Source organism: Amblyomma mixtum, chromosome 1 (assembly GCF_055824585.1).
Source record: "Amblyomma mixtum isolate Tamu chromosome 1, ASM5582458v1, whole genome shotgun sequence".
NCBI lineage: Eukaryota > Metazoa > Arthropoda > Arachnida > Ixodida > Ixodidae > Amblyomma > Amblyomma mixtum.
Window position 1 is genome coordinate 314,937,468 of NC_143012.1, and position 20,024 is coordinate 314,957,491.

A 20,024-nucleotide genomic window follows, 5' to 3' on the forward strand; every position below is an offset into this window, starting at 1 on the left:
GCACAGAGCCTCAAAACCATGGCTTGCGGTTGAAATTTATTGTATTTCAGCGTGACGGTAAGTGATGAACTACTATTACAAAGCTGGCCTCGCTCTGGTAAACTTTTTCATGGCAGACCAACTGTCATCACATCAACAACATATAGGGTCCATACCAATAAAAGAGAAGTCCACTGCAGGCCAAAGATCTTTTCAATTTACCTCTACCAAACCCTGCTTTGCTCTAGCACTCAAAGCATGATTGCTGACAAATTAGTGCAACTTTCTTAACAGTTTGAAGCCATAAGTGTGTCGCTTAGACTGCGGTACACAATTCTGCCCAAAGTATGTCTTTCACTAGCATTTGCGATTGTGAAGAAATGAGAAACGTACACGTCACTCTTTGTCGTGAAGACTCTGTCCATAATTGACTCAATGGCGGTCCATTTCACAGGTAGGAGGCCCTGAAACGAGAAACAAGCTAGCGTTGTTAGATTCCTTAAGAGGCATGAATGTTTAGAATGAACTTACTTTAATACATATACGTATAGCCGACAGCACTCTCTCGTAACAGCCGTCTCGGGTCGTCTTAGGTGTATTTTGTCAACACCAAAGCAAATACAAATTTCCTTAGATTTATGAAGCCTGAAGTGCACACGGGCATCTCTAATGCCCTTTCAGGCAGATACCTTGCCATCAAAAGCATGCAAAAAATTCAGTTGATCATCACTTCATGTCAAAACTTTGTGCATGTCAACTTTGTTGCCACTGGCTTTCATACTGCCGATCCTCTGGCATGCATAGTTTGGACCGCAGGGTGCCGTTTACATGAACCTTCAAGATTACTGCAATTTCTCAGATGTGTACAACAAAAAAATATAAGGAGAAATGACGACAGCGTCCGCTGACAACTACATGGCCGTAATAACTGGGGCCGAAGAGAGTAGCCAAGATATTGCCAATGTTCTGCTGGTGTGTAAGAAGCATGAGCGAAATGATAGACTACATCATAGTAGCCATAAACGTAACCGAATACGGTACTTTACAAACAGGGTCATGCGTGATAATCTCACATATAGTGGCCTTAGAAAGGCACTGTTGAAGAAAACAGCCTCTCTTATCTCTAGAGTAGCCAATAAGTAACAAATACTAAATGGCATTGTCCTACACATATATGTGCAGATATGTTCTTTCAAAGCACATGACTCCTCTGTCAATGTCGTTAAAAAGCGAAACTTTCTATATTGTGCACTCTGGGAAGTTTATTTCGATGCGACACAAAAATTTTGTGTCCACATAACTTCCTAGCTCAATGAATGTACTACACTGCCACATAATTTCAGCAATCACACAGCGACAGATGCTAAGCGTAAGTAAGGTACAGTTCAGCCTCATTATAACAAAGTTGAAGGGGCCCGGCAATTGCTTCGTTATAGCCATAGCTTCGTTATAGCCTGGGTTGACCGAGTGTCAAAGGGGAATTATCATTACATCGTTATAAACCTTTTCGTTATAACGAGGTTTGAGTGTACTTCTATTCGTACAGAAATCTATACTTAGTTAATAATGTTATGTGGCCGTATAAACTACACTACTACAGTGAGATACAACTCAAGAACCCTCAAAGGAGGCCCTCCCATCAATAGCGTCGAGCAACTGTCATTACGTGGTGGTCAGCCACTTTGCACCTGGCAACTACCTGCAATGCCACACCAGCAGGTATAAGCGGTTTACCGCAGAGTCGACTATGTTCTTTGGAAAGCCTCATATGAGAGGCATTAGCCGCTTCGTTCTTCAACTTTACCTGACTATAATACAACACAATCTGAGCTTTTCTGCTCTGATGCTACACAAATTTTCCTCAAACGCAAAATTCGTCTTTGCAATACTTATTTTAAATAGCGTCAAATAGTCAGCGATCCAGCTGCACTGGCTCAGCTCTTTAACTGTGATTTCATCAACTCAGCTCTGATTAGCAATGAACAGAACGCTTGTGTGGAATGGCTGAAAGTAGTGAACTTACATCTCCCTTCTTGATGTAGTTGGAGTACTTGTAGCAGTCCTTGGCGAGCCCAAAATCGCAGATTTTAACGACATTTTCTTCACTCAACAGGACGTTTCTCGCTGCCAAGTCTCTGTGAATCAACTGCAAGAAAAACAAAAAGAAGTAAGACCTTTTTTTTGTGAGAATCACGGCAAAACAAAAAGCAGAGTATTTGGTTATACGAAGTTAAACTAAGATCAGAAAGGCGTGCTCAGAGTTAATTTTGTTTTCTTTTTCAGCTTTCAATGCCATTTTCTATATTCCTTATAATGCAACACTCACCTTAGATGTGTTTATGTTCATGCATCATAGGCACATTCTAAATTTGCACCCACATATATTTACTTTGATACATAGGTCTTCGCTCTAAAGCATACCAAGCATAGGCCTTTCTTTTTTTCCAGCTCTGTGCTGGAAGACTATGATCCTCATCAGTGCGCCGGCCACTTGCCGTCAGTTTGCGTAAATAGGCTAGGAGAATAGGAAAGTGTTTAGAGAGGAGCTAGAGTCAGCTGAAATAGGTTTGCTGGGCACTAGTGCGATGTTAAGACACGCTGTAGTATTTTATGCATTGCTGTCCCCCAAAGTTGCTAAAAAGGCCCACAGTACTCCATACTAATGGGTACACATGTGAAACGCAATTCATATGATGCAACGCTGACACGGTACTGTTAACAAAAGCCCAGGCACAGGCTCCTAAACTAACCCGTTACTGTGACGCACATATCTGCAGATGCGTTAAGTCGTTTGTCATGGAATGTTCATGCTTTCACTTTTAGAAATGTCTGTGCACATACACTCTTGTTCACACTTGACGCTGCTATGAGCTAAACCCCTTGTCCAGCAAAAGCTCATAAACAAACGCTGCCCCTCACGGCGTCCTGTTAGCTGAAATTATCCAAGAAAGCATGCAAGCTCATGTTTTATTGAATTTCCAGCTGCTGTGGCCGCATGTAAGCAGAAATAATGCGCAAAAACAATCGTTTCGCTGAAATTTCTGTAGGCAGCGTTACGTACAAACACCCACAATCGTTTTGTGGAGCAGAACTCCACCCACTACACCTCTTTAGAGCTCCATGAATGCAGATTCATACAGAGGTACTCATATGAGTTCCTTATACGACGGACCGGAGCAAGACCTCTAGACAGCTCAGCACCCATCGAGACGGCAGCAAAGAGGCCAGCCACTCCTGTACTATTCTTGCGTACGACAAGATTGACGTAATCGGCGTATAGTGTCACAAAAAGTGCTTAAAAGAAGAGAAATAATGGGCCCTAGGAAAAAAACTTTAACTGTACAGCATTTGTGAGTGGGTTCATATCCGTTGTCACAATTTACAATCATGGCTCTATGGGATGGGTGCCGTGTGCAGATAACAGACTAGGAGTATCATTCGTATGATCGCACAGTTGGCTTTTGATGGGTGTCATTCCACACTCAGAAACCATCAGGCTCTTTGAAACTTCATGTGAGCTCTTGTCAATATATTCAAAGGAAGATGACGTCATGCTCCTGTTTCTTGCCGTCATCCTCAGTGTAAGAGATAAGGAGTAAAATGCGTTAAATTAACTCACATGAGCAATAAACAACAAATCAGTTAGTCTGTTGACTTTTCTTGACATAGCCCTTGGTGCTTCATCTTAGCGTCGAAGGCGCTAATGCAGAAAACATACTGTATCACATGTGTGCCGACAAGTGATCGACACAGACACTGTCTCAGTAAATCTCAAATCGTGGGTGCAGCCAATCTGTGTCCTACAGATTTCAATGTCGGCATAACTGGTACGCAGATTTACAAATCTGGCACAAATTGAAGTTCTTGCGTCATTTTTCCTCTACCTCTCTTCTTCTCAAATAGCACCTTCACTCCACGAAGCCCTAGATACCTTCCACTCTCTCTCATGATTAGCTGGAAATCACGCTTCGACCAATCATGAAGCGCTCATGCCCAAGACCAGTTTTTATAGGAGCCGAACTGTGCGCTTACATACCTTCCTGGAGGCGAGGTACTCCATTCCGCGGGCGCACTGGAAGGCGAAGCAGAGCAGGTCGCACGTGGTGAGCGCCGCGTCCCTCAGGTCTCCGTGGTCGCGCAGGGAGGAGCCACTGATGAGCTGTGCGTGATTGCCGCTCTCTGGCAGGAAGCCATCCGTGGTGCTCCCGCTCTCTGACACTGGGAAGCTGAACTCATTCCCGTGGCTAGAAGGGGTCGCACTCATCGCCAGGTCTGCGTACTTGAGCGTCGGAGTGCGCTGCTGCCGCTGTTGGCTGAGAGCGTTCATGCAGAGCCGATTACCCAAACAGTACATGCAATATGCAGTCAGAATCAGTTTGAAGGTGATCGCTTTATAGGTTAACTTACTCTGTATGAATGCTCTCCTGTAGTTGTTACTTGCAAGATGCCCAAAAAAAGTTCAAAGCTGGCCCGTTTGTCCCTCTACCTTTCATCATCACTTTTATTTTGTTGGAAAGCAAGTGAGTGATGGGCACGCCAAATAAAAACAATGCCTCGATCGCCCCGCACGGATGTAATCTCCGTCGTACACAGGGAGAATATGCAGTAGCAATACTGTCAATATTCAGCACGGAACGGCCCACATCCTCATCTGTCCAAGGGAGTAGTTATCCGGTAGTGTCCACATGAAAACGTCATTCGGTGCAAGCGGAAGCTGTGCATCGTTTTAAATATCTGTAATTGACAGTAAATTGGATGCTAACAGGCAATTACTCCTTGGCTGAGGGCTACTTCAACCAAAGAAATTCTCTTGTACATGTTGAACCGCTTATACTTTCAGCCGGTGCTCCGGAGGACGCCATCTATTGTAGCTCAGAATAGATGGAGTGCCCGGAACCATTAACGGCCATAAACGCAAGACACTCCTGAACCGCAACGATTCGAAGCCCTTAGCATGAGCCCGGTTTTTAAAGAAAAATATCATAAAATTTGAATCGCAAGAATCCACAACAAAACAATTCACACTGAAGAGGTTTACTACCAGGCAAACGGACCAAAAGTTGTCCACACGTTTCTTTCAAGAAATTAAATTCAATGGGCCTATAACAAAGGCAGAAACTAATGCTCCGAACTCACCTCCTAGTTTTTCTCAGCCATTTTTTATTTTTCAAACGTTATATGTTAGCTGGGGCCTGCTATACGTGGTGACTGAAATTTTAAGCTTATTCAGACATAAAATACAGATCTAAAGTATACCGACAAAGTGCGGAAAAATTCGGCTTTAAATCCTCCTGACCTTTTACAGGCAGTTTCTTTATTTGCCTCGCCGCTTAACATCGCAACAAGACCTTTTTGTTTTTTCATGCACGCGAAGCATCACCACACTGACATATCTTTCACGGTTCTCAAAATAAAATCCTGGAAATGTTTAAAAAAATCACCCTGTATGATAAGCTGCTAAAGCAAAGTAATAAGCTGCTAAAGGAAATTCGGTCTGCTTGAGCACACTGGTCCAAGCCACAGAACAGCCCTCACCAGTAGACGGGGTTCGAAATGGCAAAGGCAGCACAGGCCGACCGGAACCCAGGTGATGCAGATGTAGGTGACTTGGGGCTGTAGCATATGTCGGGATCCACTTTGCCAGTCTCGGGGTTTAGCTGGTTGATAAAGCGCTCGCGGTGTCTCAGCAGGTAGTGTCGCAGGTTTCCGAACTTGCAGTACTCCACGATAACCATCAATTCACCTGCATGCAACAGAACAGGCGCTGTTGGAACCGCGCACATAAATGCACATATGAACGCATTCATGCTGACGTGAACATTGGCAATGTGCTCTTCCTCATTTTGTCACTGTTTCCGCCTTTCATGCATTATAGCTGCTGGGCATTAAACTAATAATGCACAAACAGCGCTAAATCAGCGGGGGAATCGAGACACCCAAAGCACCGACTTTAAACCAGCTCATGCAGGATTAATGTCAGAGCCTTGTGATATCTTGTTTCCTGCCCCTTGTTCACATTAAATTTAAGGTTGTTCATTGCTCTATGAACTACCAACAAGCTAATGGGGGACATTTTAGCCATTAAACATGGGAGTCCGGAAGGGGGGGCAAAGAGGGCCGGTTGCCCCTCCCCCTGGAATTATGGTTATTATTTATGCACTAGTAGAAAACAACTGCACAGCTTGATTTGCACGCTTAGGTGATATTAACTTATCGGATTTTGCTTATTGAATTCAGTTCTTAGTTCCAATGTCTGTTTTCCAAGCCTAGCACTAATTTGCTGTTTCTAATTTTTGTTTCATGCGCGCAGCTTAGAACACAAATAGTTCCTTTTTGGTGCTAACCTACCGCCTCTCCCATACCCGGCCATCGGGTGCCCCCCCCCCCTGGAAAAAGTTCTGTGGACGCCCTTGCCAATAAAACTTACACTTCATAACCAGGCTGCAAAATATCTGCCCCGTCGTTCTTACTAAAGCAGTTCAAGATCACACACTACAGGTCATTCTCAGAGTTGAAGATCAAAGCGGCAGACCCTTACCCTTGGCTACGTTCTTCGTGACGGCGCCGAGGATATTCACAATGTTCAAGTGCCGACCGAGATGAATGAGGATCTTGAGCTCGGCCATCAGCGCCTTTCGCTGAGACATGTCGGCTCGTTCTGAGGAACACAAGAAAATGATCAGCAAAAAAATGATCAGCAAAAAAATGCTGGGCATATTAAAGACTATGACTTCACTTTACCCATCAGCAGATATGTTTGTTACTTGTGCACACTGAGATGTAGTGGCTCACCTTTGAGCATTTTCACAGCCACCGTAAGCGACTGTCCATTGGGTCCAAGACCAATGGCTTCAGCCTTGACAACACGGCCGAATGCACCCTGTCCCAAGGTTCTACCTGTTGGTGATGAAGCAGGCTGTGTTAGACTGCGTTGACAGCACAACACAATTTACCTTCTTTCGCCACCGACAAGCTAACAAATTATATTCTATGTTTTTCTATTACCGACTTCAGCACTGAATCATTCCAATAGGCCAGCCCCTTATCGGGCACACCTGTTCAGAATTTGGGACAGCTGGAAGTGGCTCTTTTCACTTCTGAGGGAGAACTTAAACGACAGCATGCAGTCCACAGGAAAGGAATCTGCCACCTCTTTGCATCATTGGCAGTGTTAAGTTGCGCGCGGCTATTCTTAGGGTTGCATTCACCACAGCATAGCTCTCGTTATTGGTTAAGAGTAAAAACAGATGGTAGTGTCTTTACTCGACGGCATATTCTAATCAACATACATGGATGAAGATGTCAATAAGGGATGAAGTTATAATCAACCTGGTGTCCTTGTGCCATCATCAAGTTCCTCGCTTTGCAGCAGGGGTTTCTTTCTTTCCCACTACCCTCGGCTTTCCCGATGACACACGAAACCAGCGACGACGTGTGTTCACGTCAGTGTATCGTATATGTACTGCGCGTACCCAGCTTGAGCCGATCCCTGGGAAATTCCCAGCGCTGGTCGTACGGCAGCAACTCCACTTGCTCACACAGCGGCAGGTCTGGGTTGAACATGTCCACCTGACCCTTGTCAAAGAGGGTTTTGTTCAATAACTCCATCTCCTTCTCTTCTTTCTGCGTGATGTGAAAAAAGTTACGTGCAACGGTGAGCACTCTCCCGTCACTCGCTGCGCACTTGTTGAGGGTATACATAACTGTTTCTGCTCACCATAACTGCGCGGTATTTCTTGCAGAAGAAGAACAAGATGACGAGGATGAAAATGCTGAACACCGTGAACCCAACACTTATCCAAGCGATTTGGGTGCTACTCATGGCATGCGCCAGTACTCCTGAAACAAGCAGACACCGTTACACTCCAAGCACGAATACACCTACATGAGAGTAAAAAAGGAGCACGCTGTCCTCATGCGCACTACCTTTGATAAGAGGGAGTGCGCTGGAGGACAGCTTACTCCCTTTCTACTCCTTTCTGTTGAAATTGTATTCATATATGGTAATGCTCCTTAAAGACTACGCAATCTGTAGCTGCACCGTCCTAATAACAAAGAGGCGCGGAGCTCACCTATGATGGCAAGGCAACATTGAGTCAAAGAGGGCACTCTATCACCAAACTCTCTCAACCGAAAGCAGAGAAAAAAGCTACAAGTAATCTTTGAGGAGCCCATCTCGTCATGTAAAATGCACAATATTCTGTGGCACTAAATATGAGAACATCAAGTTTGCCCTGACTATACTCTGTTCTTAGTGAAACGAAGCTCGCAGAATCGCGCGATACGAGTGAATTAGTCCTGAAAAGCCCTGTCATGTATACACACCGGTGGCGGCGTAGATGGTGGTGTTGGCGTAGATTGCCCCGGCCCTATTCTCGGCCCGGCACTGGTAGAAGCCGCTGTCCTGGGGCGTCACCTTGCGCTTGATGAGCCAGCGGCCCTCACTGAAGCGGTCCATGCCGGTCATGTTGAGTGGCTTGCCGTCCTTGAACCACGAGATGGTGGGCTCCGGCAGGCCGTTCGCTGAGCAGTACAGTTCGAGGTACGACACGTCGCGCAGCACGTTGTTCCGCAGGGTGGTCGTGTTAAACTCGGGAGGACGCATGTCTGCACACCGGTGAGCAAAGAAACCAGAAGGTGTCCATTTAGACAGCTGAAGACTTCTCAGACTCTAGACCACTGCCGCGGCAGGTGCTGTACAAGTTGGGTAGGTTCGAAGGAATCCGCAAATGTGTAAGGCCTGCCTCTACTCCTTACTGTATGTGAAAATGTTGCTGCTTCGCGTAATAACTAATGGACCAGTGTTTTCCGATCATGAAAGTGCAAGAATGTGCGCAAATTGAAAATTATCACTCGTTAAGGAAACCGAAGAAATTGACAGACGATCAGTGCAGTTCACTCGGTAGAGTATGCATTAGCTTTAGTGTTCTCCAGGGACAGAGAAGCCGCTGCTGCTGGCGAGTTCAGACCATGCGATCGAGGGGGTGGTGTGATCCATTCCATCAATTACCGTGGATCAATTACTCTGCCCACCCCTCGACTCTGATTGGCGACCATGTGTCCTTTTTGCCACCTGTAGCCTCTCACCTCTCTTCCTATTCCCTCCCCAATTTTCCGCTCCTCTCCCCTAAAATGGAGAGGGTGATTTGCCTACACTTTGCCACCTGCCCACTAAGGCTTCACACACCAACACCAGGCACTTTTTGTGATAATGGACATTTTAATGCAAACACATAAAAAATCTAAGTTGAATTGAAGTTTACAATTTCATCCCAACGGCATAGTCACTCGTGTTTAATAGCGTCGTACTACTTCTCTTGAACAGCAGTCAGGGGGCATGCAGACATCACGTGGTATTCACTCTAGCAACTGAGCGAACTAGATATTATTATTACAAAGCATTTACCATAAACAGTTAACAGCTCCCGTTACGAGCTACAAAAGCGGCACAGCGATTCCAGAAAGCTCCGCCAAGCTGCTGCCATGTATTCTTAAAACCACATTTGCCAAACTTGACATGCAGGGTGGCAACAGAGCTTGTTTTCTTGGAATAATTGCAGGGCTTGTTTATAAAATGTAGCCAGACTGTTTAACTCCACACTTTTCTTTTTGGAACAAGTGTGTTGCCTGACGTGCGCGCAGAGAGCTTCCCAGTTGCAGTGTCGTCTGCTCGGCTGTTCTGCTGAGGTGACACAGCCCCCGGTGTATTCTGAACAACCGTCTGGTAGATGATGCCATCATACTAATAAAAAATTGGAGAGCTGTACGGCGTCGAGGGAAGCCGAAAGATTGTTCAGGACCGACCCTAGGGCACTGCAAATTCGCAGGAAGATCTGACGGCCCGTTATATATACCTCGCACAGCGATGTTCACGAACTGGATGTATCGGTGCGTGCTGCCTTGGCGGGAGGAGCCGATGCACTCGTACTGCCCGGACTGGTTGCGGCCGATAGGGTTGAAGTAGAGAGTAAGGTTGTTGGAGAATGCCGTCGACGACATCTTGATCTCCAGAGCATCTGCATCAGCACAAACATACGTTATGGCACAAACTACCAAACAGTGTCTGCTAAGCAAATTAGTTTTACTGAGGCACACAGTCAGTTGTGCAAGCATATAAGTACAGCAATGAATATGAAAGCTCAAGATTTAAAAAATGCTAAAGTAATGCATAACTTCACAATGATTTTTTTTTGTTTCTTCACTGAGAGGCATAACCAGAAGTTGCTGGAGATAGAAATGAGTATTAAAGATTGTTGCACCGTCATGAAAACATGGCGAATAAATTCAATACTCGTACAAGAAAACTTTGCCTCACAATTAAGGGCGTGAACCACGCAGTAATGAAGTAAAAACGAACGTGCTCGGCAGGTAGAAATAGGCCCGTTCAGCACGATTCCTAAAAGATTTGGACAAGCGTATTTTAAAACGGGAGATAATTTATGAACGCAATTTTTTTCATATATCGCAAGATTTCACTAAAGCAATCAATATAACTGCAGGTCTCCCGTCGGCAGGCTTGCATTCTTTGCTATTAACGTTTTTGCTGTCGTCAAAAACGTTCCCCAGTGGTTTTTGATGGCAGTCTTAAGTACTCGATGCGAACTATGGACAAACTTTAAAAGATTTTTCTACACATTGGAAGAATGGACAGTACGTTACAATATTCAGTTGCCTCACAATTAAAATTCGAATCCAGGACTTGTAAAGTTATTTTTGCTAGAATATAGCCCCACACGCTAGACGGAAAGCTGTATTGCCAAAACTAGACCAGTATTGCCTGGAATTAGAGCTTCTCTTTTAAAAGAAGTTTACAGCACAAAGCAACGTATGCTGCACAGTATGATAAAAGAACAGAGACAAGGAGGAGAGCAAGTCGAGACAAAAAAATTGGAAAAGACAGTTAAGTTACAGGGTTAATTCTCATATATGCAGAATTGGTCATACTCTACTTTACACTCATGAATCCCTGGGAGTCCTCATACCCGTCCTGGCGCAGTGGTGCAGCGGTTAAGCAATGAGCCCCTGCCCAGCGATGGCAGCTGGTGCTCCCAGCGGTGGGCCTTGGGCAGCTCTTGCTCTTCCCGAGCGATCAATCATTAATTTAATCGCCACCTGCCAGAGTGGACAGTTTGCTCACTATCCGGTGGGCAGGTTGTGATGACGCCGCAATTACACGTAACCTAGGTGGCCCATCTGCCTCCTAGGTTGCTCTCTGGGCACATACCTGCCAGAGTCATACTCGTGATTTTTCGAGCACAACACCGACGACAACAAGGCCGACATCGGATTTTCTGGATAATGGGGCCTTTAACGCTTTTGCGTTGAGACACTGTTTTTGTGAGGTTAGGCCTTTATCTTTTTATGCATTTATTTTCTCCTGCAAAATGTAGTTGGACTACCTATTTTGTTATATTTTATTTGCTATCCCCTGCTTTCATCTCTTATCAAGTCAGCTGTGAGTGCAGAGGTAAGGTCATTCCGCTGTGTACTTACCACTCTCGTTGAGGCTGAAGTAGTCTGAGGAGCCTTTCGCTTTCCAGCGCCAGGTCAGGTTCTCATACTTGAATTGGCTGGCCAGGCAACTCAGCCTAACTTGGTCCTGATCCACCGGTATTACATCCGAAGTGATGATCTCTAAGCCGTTCTTGGCATCTGCATGACGTCGGAGAAAGAAACTCACTATCCCAACGTTCACCTGCAAATTAAGCTGACTGTACAACGTTGCGCACACTGGAAACTGAAAAACTCAATTCGATACTACTATAATGCGAAGAACGCGGAACAGTTTCATCTGTGCGATGACTTGCAATTCTTGAAAATATGTGGTTCAGTATTGTTCCAACACACAATTACGAACGTCCCAGTTTCTCATGGATTGAAAACCACAAGTAATTTCTGGGACACTATAAGTGCTATTATTTTGAATTCCTTATCTTTTCCGAGACACTGTGTTTGCAGGGTAACCCAGGTGTAACCCTTTTTGCAGCATTTTGCAAAGATGCAACACAGAATTCCTGCAGTGCATGAATTTCTCAGTCAAGACATAAGTCAACTTCAAGATGCAAAATTTGCTAATATGCCAATTGCCCGTTACTTTCTGATTTTCCTCACTCTCAATTCCAGACGAATACTTTTTGTCTCTCAGCTTCATTGTGCTACTAGTATAGGCGTAGGAAAACTAGACATCTCTAGCATACCGCGTTCCGTGTTACCGTTGCCGTTACTGGAATACCGTGAGGGCGCACCTGCCAGTGCGCATGCGCTGATTGGTCCCAATGCAGCATGCGCGCGCGCACTGCCGGGTATCTGGCGTCCTCAAGGCGATCGGCGCATGCGCAGTGACAGTGCGCGGGCTCACTCCGGTCACGGTAACGGTAATACGGCACACAGTATGCTAGAGGTGTCTAAAAACCAGCAACACGAAACGTGCTCTCACCGGTAACGTAGAACCTAGCGACGCTGCTACCCGTTCCCAGCGAGTTGACCCCCACGCATCGGTAGAGCCCCGACTGCTGGGCGCGCAGTCGCAGCGTCAGGTTTCGGTGCCGCATTCCCTCGGCGCTGCCCACCAGCGGAGTGCCGTCGCCGGGGCCATTGGTGTGGTGGCTGTGCGCTGACAGGGGCTTGAAGACGCCGCTGGGGCTCTGCTCGTCGCAGGCGCGGGGCTCGACACACTCGCGCCACTCCCACCAGGCGCGCAGGGGCTGGCTGCCTTTCACCGAGCACACCAGCGTGAAGTTGGCACCGTACGCGAACAGCTCCGTGTCGTTCACCACCGTCACCACGGGCTTGGCTGTGTGTGGAGGGTGGGGGAATGGGAAATAAGGAAACGTATGGAGGGAAGTATGGGTTGGAAGCATCCGGTGGAAAGACGTTTTACTAGGCCAAAACTGAATATCCTGTGAAAAAATTGCAGCCCTCGACCCTGCTGTTTTTAAGTAAGGCGACGTTTCTGTCAACAGGATTACATCATAACCACTGTCATGCACACTACTACCAATAGGCATGCAGTGTCGAAAGAGTGCAAACAAATGCCTTCTGTAGAGAAATGGTGAAGGGTAAAGACACATGCACTTCAGCTTCTCATTAAGAATAAGATTTGTGTGCTTCCAGATAGGTTCTAAGTATTAGCTTAGCTTAGCTTGGAAGACGGAGCCAATGGTTTTTATACGCGTTCTTGCACGCGCCGCTGTGGCATATGTCCATGCATGAAATGGCGTCATCGTGCGACACCACTAAAGTATAATAACAGAGGTCACCCAACTGTCTGATGTTTAGTCTCTCGATCGCTGCGTAGTATTGTCTCCACAGGAGAAAGAGAAAAGCTAGGAAAGCTGCTCACAGGGGATGCTGACATTGATGGTAATCTTGGAGGTGACGTTGTGTATGCGCGCGTGCAGCGTGTACTCTCCGCTGTCGTCGAAGCACGCGTTGGCCTTCTCGAGCACGGCGCGGGGCTCACGGTACGAGAGGCGCAGATCGCGGCCGTCGCTCAGCAGCGCGCCGTCCTTCTCCCACCAGAAGCGGGTTTCGGCAAAGCTCGGGTGTGCCTCCACCGTCACCACCATCTTAAAGGGGGCTCCCTCGGCGAACACCGTCTCCGAGGCGTCCAGGTCCGTCGTCAGGTTCACGTGAGCCAGCTGCTCGGACTCTGCACACATCATCATCATCAGCCTGACTACGCCCACAGCAGGGCAAAGGCGCCTCTCCCATATGTCTCTCCAATTAACCCTGTCCTCCAGTTGCGGCCACCCTAACCCCGCAAACTCTGCACACGTCGAAGGTGAAATCATCGTGTGCTATTTATGGTTACAAGTGTCAACCATTCTTCATGTGCACTCTCAAGCATGACATATTGTTGGATCTTGCACGGGTAGAACAAATTAGGCCTCATTTTCTAGTAGATTGATACAAAATGACACAATGTTTACTTTAGAACACTTGCAAGAGTTAATTAAGAATAATTTCACAATGAACACTGCTTGAAGGTGTAAGTGCACGCGTGCAGTTTGGCCAATCACCGCGTCGATCAATCAGTGAAATGGTGTAGTACAAAGCAAGCCACCTGGAATTCACGTCGACGCTCACATTTCCAAACTCTTTTGCTCGGTAGAAATATTTGCACACAGTGATGATGCAGCTAACTCTGATACGTGCTAAATTCTAATGAAATCCTTTCGTCTTGCTGATGCGTGCAGCTGGTACCAGTCAAAAAATACCAATAGGTCCAATGGAAAAATTCTGTTTGAAACCAACTGGTCGAAAACCAATTGTGTTTTCGCCACCCATTGGGCTTCGACCTATTGAACCCAAATGGTGCTTCCATTTACAAATAGTTGGTCACCCAACCGGACCAAATGGCCCACCAATTGAACTCAAATGGCATACCTATTCGACTCAAATGGTTTCAACTGACCAGCCAAAAAAATTATGGTTTCATTTGGAACCAACTGGCTTTCTTCTATGACTGCTGCGAGACTTCTAGCAATTCTACAAGGAAATTGAAATTATAATGACACACTTTTATGAAAATCAAGCAAGACCAAGAAGCATGCATCACACACAGGATCACTGGCAAACAATATAGTATTAACATAAGTTCGCAACATGCATCTACAGAACACACTTTTGCAGTCACTTATATACCCCAATCGCGAGACCATATTGCCGGGGCCAGTGGCGGTTGACAATTAAGCGAAGTTATCTTATTTACGAATATCCGGGCTGATGGTGGAATTAATGAAAACAATTCAGAATATTCAGCTGCTAATACCTCTTATACAAGAACCTAATTAGAATAGTTGTCTGTTTTATATATATATATATATATATATATATATATATATATATATATATATATATATATCAGTGAGGGACATATCATTGACTTCCACTTAGATTTTCCAATTGGATCATCCAGTTGGAACCAACTGTAGTTTCCAGTTGGTTTCGAATGGTTCCAAATGGGCGGTCCGACTGGGAGTGCCAAAACCAATTGGAACCTCGCATACTAGTAGGGTAGTCCATTTGAAAATGCAGAACCTGTTGGGATGCCCAACTTGAACTAGGAATACCAAGCGGACTACCCAATTGGATTGATGAGCCCAATTGGCTGACCTAATGAGTCTAACTGGTTTCAGTTGGAACCAAATGGTACACCCAATTAGATCCATTGGTTTTTTTTAATGGGGTTCACATCATTTGCCCATATGCTTACTATACTGTAGGCATCAACGAGCTCAGGTACGAATTTAATGACGAATCGATTAAGTCGAAAGACTACACTTTGACTCCAGAAGATGCAGACATGACGAAGCAAAAAGTCCTGAGCAAAGTTGAGAGATGACAGACCAGTTCGCGCTTTTCGTGTGATGAAACTCGCAGACCGGCAACTATGGGCGCAACGACTGGCTTAAAGCCAAAGGTCGCGAACCACGCCACACGGGATGATAAGTATCGCCGAGGAGGCGAATACTAACCACGTACCGATGGGTGGCATTCTCTGCCAGCCTGCCTGCCGGATGTGCTTCATAGTGGCGCGACTTCTAAGAGGTTACGTTCAAAGAAAAAGTTTTCCGACCATCCGCGTATTATCTACCTCTTTGTCGCTAAATGTTGAAAAGGGGAGGAGAGTTTTCAGAATTGCTAATCTCCGTCTTCCAACACGACCATTCATGCTCCCTCTTCTTGAAGTAACAGCTGCACCATAGTCGACAGACCTGCGTAATTAATTTCCGGTGAGGACAAAATGAAAGACGAATACAGCGGCGCCTACCTCGCATTTACAATTAGGCAAGCCGGCGTTTCGGGATCGTAGGAAGGATGGGAACCGGCCAACCAAACAAAGAGACGCTTTCGATCGTCGCTGTATTTCACCACCCCGAAAGAAAAGTGAGCGAAATTTCTCGATAACTGCGTCTTGGCCTACACTACCGCGATCTCGTCTAGGCTGTTTATACAGCTGCCTATTCTAACCCCCGTATTCACAAATGTTCCTTTCCTTAAAGCGTTAAGTGGCCCTTCGGCAAGGACGGCCTAAGTTGAAACGTAAGATAAGGCTGAAGTCAGCCTCAAAAACCAACCTTACGCGATTTTAAGGGCGCCTTACGAAAAGGGGCTCCTATCCGAAAATGTTGGTGATATGGGAGCGAGGCTACTCGCGTTTTTATGTTGGAATCATCTGGAGATACACGTATAATTTATTCCTACGACAAAAAGTGAATAAAAATTTCTCCTAGCACGCTTGCAAGTAAGCATCAGAGATTTTAGGCAAACAATTTTCCAATTTTGACATTTTTTCTTCTTTTGCAGGCCACCCTGTAGTCTAGCCGTCACAATAATGTGCTTGTTGATTTCACGTCGCCCGCCTCTTTTGCGAGTGTTTGCTTCTCGACGTCGGTTCGACAATCATGTTCGACAATCGAGTTACAATCCGGGAAACTGTCGGCTGGGACACGTTTACAATGTCTCCGGACGCTGACCAATTCCGAAGCGCCCTCAGCTGCGGCATCGATGAAAAACAGTTAGGCTTAGCGACGACTACGGCAGCCAGGGAGAAACGTTTGCCGGGGGGCAGCGCAGTTCGTCGCTCGGCAGTTCGTAGCTCGGCGTGTCCGCGGGCGGCGTCGTTGCCGAAAGCTCGACTGTCTCGCTGATTGGTTCAGCGGCTTGCGTCTCGCAGTCGCAAGGCTGGAAAATCGAGCAGCGAGCAACTTGCCTGCGCGTCGTCCGCCACTTCTTTCGTGAACGGTAGGGACCGACTCACTGGCTCTCCGAAGACCGCGGCCGCATCTCGCGTGTTCACGGAGAGTGGACCATCCTGTACATACGCTTTGGTTTTGGTTTTACATTACGGCCTTCGTACTACCTCCTTTTTGTTTCGCCGAGACGGCGTCTGTCAACAACGTTTCTCGCGCAACTCCTGTCGCACTCGAACACGAAGCTAGCAAGGCGTCCGCTCCGGCGGCGCGCCTAGTTTCCGCGGCTCGCCGCTGCGGCGCTGGCATCGCGCTCCCGAGGGAGCACTGGCATTCCAATCGCAAAATGGGAGGTGGCAAATCTACGCGCTCCGACGCGCTCCGTATGCGATCCGACGGAGCGGTCTCGATCTGCCATTGGAATTCAGCATCACTGAAGTCGTCATCGTAGCACGCCGCCATGTTGAATTGTGGTAAGGAGCAGTTTAAGGTGCCTGGGTTGGCACCTTAAATGGCTCCCTTTACCTGAATTTTAAGTTGGGCTAAAGGGGACCGTTAAGGGTAAGGTCTGTTTCTGAAACGCGTTAAGGAGCAGAAAAGTGAAGGGGCGCTAAAGATAAGGGCAAGTGTGGTTTGTGAATACGGGGGTAAGACTTTTAACTCTCTGCATTCTGAGTGAGGAAAAAAGCAGTGATGAAAAAAAAAGGAAAGAGAGCGAAAAATGCAATACAAAAGGTAGCAGCAGCAAACAAGAGCACGACGCTTACTGAAGTCCTAGCTACTGAAGATCGCTGGGTCTGAGGAAATAACAGAGTGAAATTGGGATCGTTTTCAAGAAAAAACAAAAACTTCCACACTAATTTCCACTCTCTCTAGAATAGGGTAAGTAAGAAGCTGAATGGTCCTATGGTGAAGAAGTTGGTGCGACATTTTGCTACGGGTAAACCATCCAAAAAGACCTTATGTATCGGGACCCCTGGTCAGGTTTAACTATATTCCCCACTTATTACGCAGTAAAGTATACATAAATAGAGCCGTAAGAAGTGGGTGCCATTGTCTCACCGTAGACGGAGACAAAAACAGAGTGATTGTACGTCTTCCCGCCGTGGTCCCTGCAGGAGCAGGTGTACAACCCTTCGTCGCTCCTCTGCACGTCGCGAACTGTCAGCTGTGACGTCACCACGGACAGCATGAAGCGCTCTTGGCCAAAAGGTTTGTTCTGGCGGACGGGCTTCGTCTCTTCGATGCGGGAACTCTGGAAGAAGTGAAAAGACAAAAGTAGAATCTATGCTGACGCACTCTGATTTATTCACGACCAACTCAGCTGCGTACAACAGTTTGGTTTAATATCATGCTAGTTATCATACGACAATGAAATCTGAACGAAACTTTGCGAAAGCGCACACAAATAAGCCACTCGCAGCTCAGTGTACTGTGGCGTGTATTTGGTGGTCGAAATTTCCGGAGCCCTCCACTATGGTGTCTCTCATAGCCTTAGTCGCTTTGGGACATTAAACCCCATAAACCAAACCAAACCAAACCATTTGTGTCTTCTATCTGTTCTAAGTGATTTACAGAATGAGGCATTCCTCCAAAAGTAATATGTGCTTACATGGTTCCTTTTTTTTTCTGGCTTTTCTGAATAAGCAAAGTGCATTAGGAATCCTGCTGTCAAAGATCCAGGCAGCTTAATGAACTACTTCACAAGGTCACCTATTCTTGAGCGGCAATAAATATGCCACTAGCAGACAGAAATGACAGGGGAAAAAAAAGGTGGTTTCTAGTCATGAACCTTTTGTGATGCAGAAGAAATAAATTCTAGCAGAGACAGTAGCTTTGTTCCTCCTGCTGACTCAGGCTTAAACCTCACTTCTCTTTTTTTACATCTCCAGAGTTTGCGCACATCAGCAACCTTCATATTGGTAATGGCTAAGGTAAGGCTTCCTCATTTGGGCTTATCGCCCCAAGTTAGGGACGGCTGGTGCCTTTCTCCGATGCCTTAATACCCACGTAAAATTTCATGGTATAGAAAATTGGCCCTACAGCCAAGAAAAAAATTCGCAGCAAAGCTTACGTTTTACAGCTAAGAGCACTTGTCGAAAGTGCGAAAATGCGTTATTAATGGACATTGTCATGTCTTTCGGAAAGTCATCCGAGAAAAGGAGCGGTTTCGCATTTTCCCCACTTAAACACATCTGCGGCGGCTAGGACTGAGCCGGCATTATGGTTCTCAAGAGCCGAACGCAGTGACCACTGAACCACCACAGGGGCTGTGCCGTTTACTTGTTCCCTCAACGCTTCGTCCTACATATCTTGATGCTGCCACATTCTACATTTGAAGCTGGCTCAATAATTATGCTACGCTCCGTTTAACTGGGATGCTCAGATATCTCTTTCTTCTCTTTTGTTTTTATATTGCCATAAGAGTAATCACGTACTAAGTTGTCTTCGCAAATAAGCAGCAGAAACCTACAGTTCGTGTCCCTTGTGAAGAGAAGGACCCTTGTAATTACGCCTTACATAAAAAAAATAGAAAATTTCGTTCCTCACGATTCAGTTCACAAATGCGAGCAAGCTGTTTAAAGAGTATGAAATCGTCTAGACATAATCCGAAAATCGTGAACGTTATCTAATCTACTATTTATTGAAACCTTTCATATATATTTAACTATCCATTAAAGAGGCTGCTCCCTTCACCCCTTCAATATCCAATACTGTTGCGAGGACCACCTTATGAAAAATAACACTGATCTGACAGCCGACGAAGAACCAATAATTTTTTTTGTGTGGTGGCATGCATGCAACTGACTGGTTAATCATCTCTCCAGATCAAAATATTGACAGAACTATCAACCGACTCTCTTCGTTTTCTACCGGGCCTCCATTCTCAGTAGTAGGAGAGAAGGAAAAAGAAAAAAAAATCACAGGGACACATATAATTCCATTATGTGTTGGCAACGCGTTAGCATTAGCAGCTGTTGATGTCTTTACCGGACGTGATGACAATTTCCGGTCTAGTGACGTCACCTCCCCCAGCCAACGGCAACGCTTCCGTCAGGTGATGGAATCCAATGAACGAATTTTATGACCGACGGCGCATCCGGCCTCATGGGTCTTCAAATGCTATCGCAAAAAATGCATGGTAAGCCTACTTAGATGCAAAACTCACGTTCTTGTTTGGGTAGTCCCAGGACATGATGAACATGACTCCCGCTTCCACGGTGACTGTGCAGTTGAGCGTGAAGGAGCCGTTCAGCACCGGGTGAAAGTTGCTCTCCTTCTCGATCATCACGTTGGGCGCTATGTCCACGGGGGCTGCCGGGATCAAGGGAGAGAGCCAAAGCAAGG

The 20,024-nt window shown here is 46.1% G+C and overlaps 1 protein-coding gene across 2 annotated transcripts in view; it reads right to left on the minus strand.

Annotated features, from left to right (window-relative positions):
* LOC149372532 (vascular endothelial growth factor receptor 1-like) overlaps nt 1-20,024 on the minus strand; it is a 76,618-nt gene that overhangs the window by 3,176 nt on the left and 53,418 nt on the right. For both annotated transcript variants that reach the window (XM_089567022.1, XM_089567021.1), the window contains exons 5-19: nt 19,846-19,991; nt 17,739-17,931; nt 13,322-13,630; nt 12,416-12,772; nt 11,473-11,631; nt 9,834-9,995; nt 8,305-8,586; nt 7,697-7,818; nt 7,452-7,602; nt 6,772-6,876; nt 6,518-6,637; nt 5,515-5,722; nt 4,016-4,292; nt 2,003-2,125; nt 373-443 (exon numbers count right to left, since the gene is read on the minus strand). In XM_089567022.1, the coding sequence (XP_089423148.1) occupies nt 373-443; nt 2,003-2,125; nt 4,016-4,292; nt 5,515-5,722; nt 6,518-6,637; nt 6,772-6,876; nt 7,452-7,602; nt 7,697-7,818; nt 8,305-8,586; nt 9,834-9,995; nt 11,473-11,631; nt 12,416-12,772; nt 13,322-13,630; nt 17,739-17,931; nt 19,846-19,991 (2,785 nt within the window). The remainder of the gene's footprint in view (nt 1-372; nt 444-2,002; nt 2,126-4,015; nt 4,293-5,514; nt 5,723-6,517; nt 6,638-6,771; nt 6,877-7,451; nt 7,603-7,696; nt 7,819-8,304; nt 8,587-9,833; nt 9,996-11,472; nt 11,632-12,415; nt 12,773-13,321; nt 13,631-17,738; nt 17,932-19,845; nt 19,992-20,024) is intronic.